At 39.5% G+C, this 2,500-nt stretch overlaps 1 protein-coding gene across 1 annotated transcript in view; it reads right to left on the reverse strand.

Annotated features, from left to right (window-relative positions):
- The window catches only part of LOC113811847 (putative iroquois-class homeodomain protein irx-1), a 125,920-nt gene that overhangs the window by 21,711 nt on the left and 101,709 nt on the right, over nucleotides 1-2,500 (reverse strand). Inside the window, exon 5 of the mRNA XM_027363697.2 lies at nucleotides 512-668. Within this exon, the coding sequence (XP_027219498.1) occupies nucleotides 512-668 (157 nt within the window). The remainder of the gene's footprint in view (nucleotides 1-511; nucleotides 669-2,500) is intronic.

Below are 2,500 nucleotides of genomic sequence, written 5' to 3' on the forward strand. Positions count from 1 at the left end.
TCTCTACCATTTGGCCTTGCGGGGAGAGTTTAGAGTGAGATACTATAAACAATACATCTATATCAGTATCTATCAGCCTACCTGTCTGTTTGTACATCTGTCTATCCATCTAGCTATCTGTCTATCTGTCTGCCTGTTTGTCTATTTGTTTATATATGTCAGTCTACCTATCTGTCACTCTATCCATCTACCTATTTATCAATCAGTCAATCAATCTATGTACCTATTTAAAGATACATAATAAATACATACATACATAGCCAAATAAATAGATAGAAAAATAGATATGCATAAATTCATAACAAAAAAACACCTAATGGTATCTATCTTAATCATAATCACAATCTAAATTCAAATCATATCCATTTTTCCGATTCCATTACCCTCTCCTCGCTCCCCTTTTTTCATTTTATCATTACCATCATTACTTTTGTTCTTATCTATTTATTTATTTTAGCATCATTATTCGAGGAATAACATCGCGAACGCTTTCTCTCTGAGCTGAATTTACCTGCGTCAGAGTCATCTTGGTGATGATCGCCAGCATGATCTTCTCGCCCTTGGTCGGGTAAGGGTTCTTCTTGTGCTCGTTCAGCCACGCCTTCAGCGTCGCCGTCGTTTCCCTCGTGGCGTTTTTCCTGCGGGCGGCGTCGAAAGCCATCCCGTACCTGGAAGGAAAACGTAAGAAGTACGTGTTAAGAAAGAATGAGTAAATGATGGTAAGAAATGAAGAAGAGGTAGAAAAAATAATTACAATTGATTCGTTCTAATGATGGCCGTAATATCGAAGATAAAAAGGAACAAACATGTTGAAATACGCATCTCCTGCTGTTCAAAGTGAGGGGGATCCCCGAGTGTTCATCTCAAATCCGCTTCCCTAATCTCCTTCATTTATATCCCTTAGCCCCTGATTCCCTCTTCCACCGCCTTGGTCTCCGATCCCTCTCTTCAGCGATCTATCTATTTATCTATCACACTTCCCCTCGGTGATCCGCCTCTTTTTTCCTCCCTCACTTTTTTATCCCCTTGTTCTCCATTTACTCTTTTTTTATGTGTTTTTACTAGTTCAAGCTATTTTTGGTTCTTCATTTACTTCATTTTTTTTAGTTTTTGTACTGGTTGTTCAAGCTATTTTTTGTCGTCTGTAGGGGTCTCGTCAGGATGTTTTTTTTTCTATTGCTTTGACAAAAGTTTCATCATTTCCAATTCCTTCGATCCCATTACCTTCTCCTCGCCCTCCATTTTTTCGCTTTCTCCGTATATTTCATATATTTATTTTACCATCGTTATGTCTGCTTCTCTTTGCTTCCGTTACCTTTCCTCCTCCAAAGACTTACTGATCGGCGCTGTCCGGACTGAACCGAATGGGAGGGAAAGTCATGAGTGTAAGTCATTGTAAAAGGGTTTCGAGTAAGGGGGGGGGGGCAGGGGGTGTAAAGGAAGCTCTCTTCCTCTAATATAAACCAGTTGTATTACAGTCGAGGTGCCTGTCGGACGTTGATACCTGAAGATTAACCTGTCACCTAAGGTTTTAATCCTTTGTCGGTAGAAAAATGTTTGACTTTTTGCCATCCCAAGTTATCCCGAATCCCAGCGCACACCCCTGTTATGCGTAGCCCTGGCAATTGTGTCCAGGACAAACACCCTTGCGCCATTGGGTCGTCACACCTTGAATAAGAACGTGACAGCCGTGTGACAGTGTTGGCCGCTATGGATTATTTGGCTGCTCTTGCCTTTTGCAGATATATTTTGCGGTGCCGGAGTGTCCAACAAGAGGAATCATATATATATATATATATATATATATATATATATATATATATATATATATATATATATATATATATATATATATATATATATATATATTTTTTTTTTTTTTTTTTTTTCTTTTTTTTTTTTTTCTTTTTTTTTCATTTAAGTGATCGTTTTCTTTTTTCTTCTTTTCATTTTTTTTTTTTGTTATTGGGTTATTTCAAGTTCGTTGCCTGATCATCTGCAGCCAGTCAATAGTCAACACCGATCCGATGGTCCGCATTGCCCTCTTTCCCCCCTTGTTGCTTCACCCAAATGCCTGCAATGGCGTCCTCATGCCGGATGTGGGTGATCTAGCATTACTTCTCTCGACCCTTCTAACCCGTAACGACCTATTCGAACCCCCCTAACGATCAACTATTACCTCTCAGAACCCTAAGCTACGTGAATATATCTCCCTAACGCTTCGAATACAGACAAGTAAATGTAATATTATAGCTTGGTTCTCTTTTTGCGACCTTAGAATCCCCTTTTCTGCATTTCCCTCGTTTTCTTTCAGCGTCACTACTCTTGTATAAAATACACGTAATTTTCCTCCAATCCAGAATCCTGTGACACAATCCATTATCCAGGAATACTTCTCAGTGAACATAATTCGCAGCATTGTTAGACATCCAGAATTCCCCAAAACGACCCGGCGATCTTCACGGGTATTCAGCGTCGCCCTACAACTGTCTCAGCATCT

Source organism: Penaeus vannamei, chromosome 3 (genome assembly GCF_042767895.1).
Source record: "Penaeus vannamei isolate JL-2024 chromosome 3, ASM4276789v1, whole genome shotgun sequence".
Taxonomy (NCBI): Eukaryota; Metazoa; Arthropoda; class Malacostraca; order Decapoda; family Penaeidae; genus Penaeus; species Penaeus vannamei.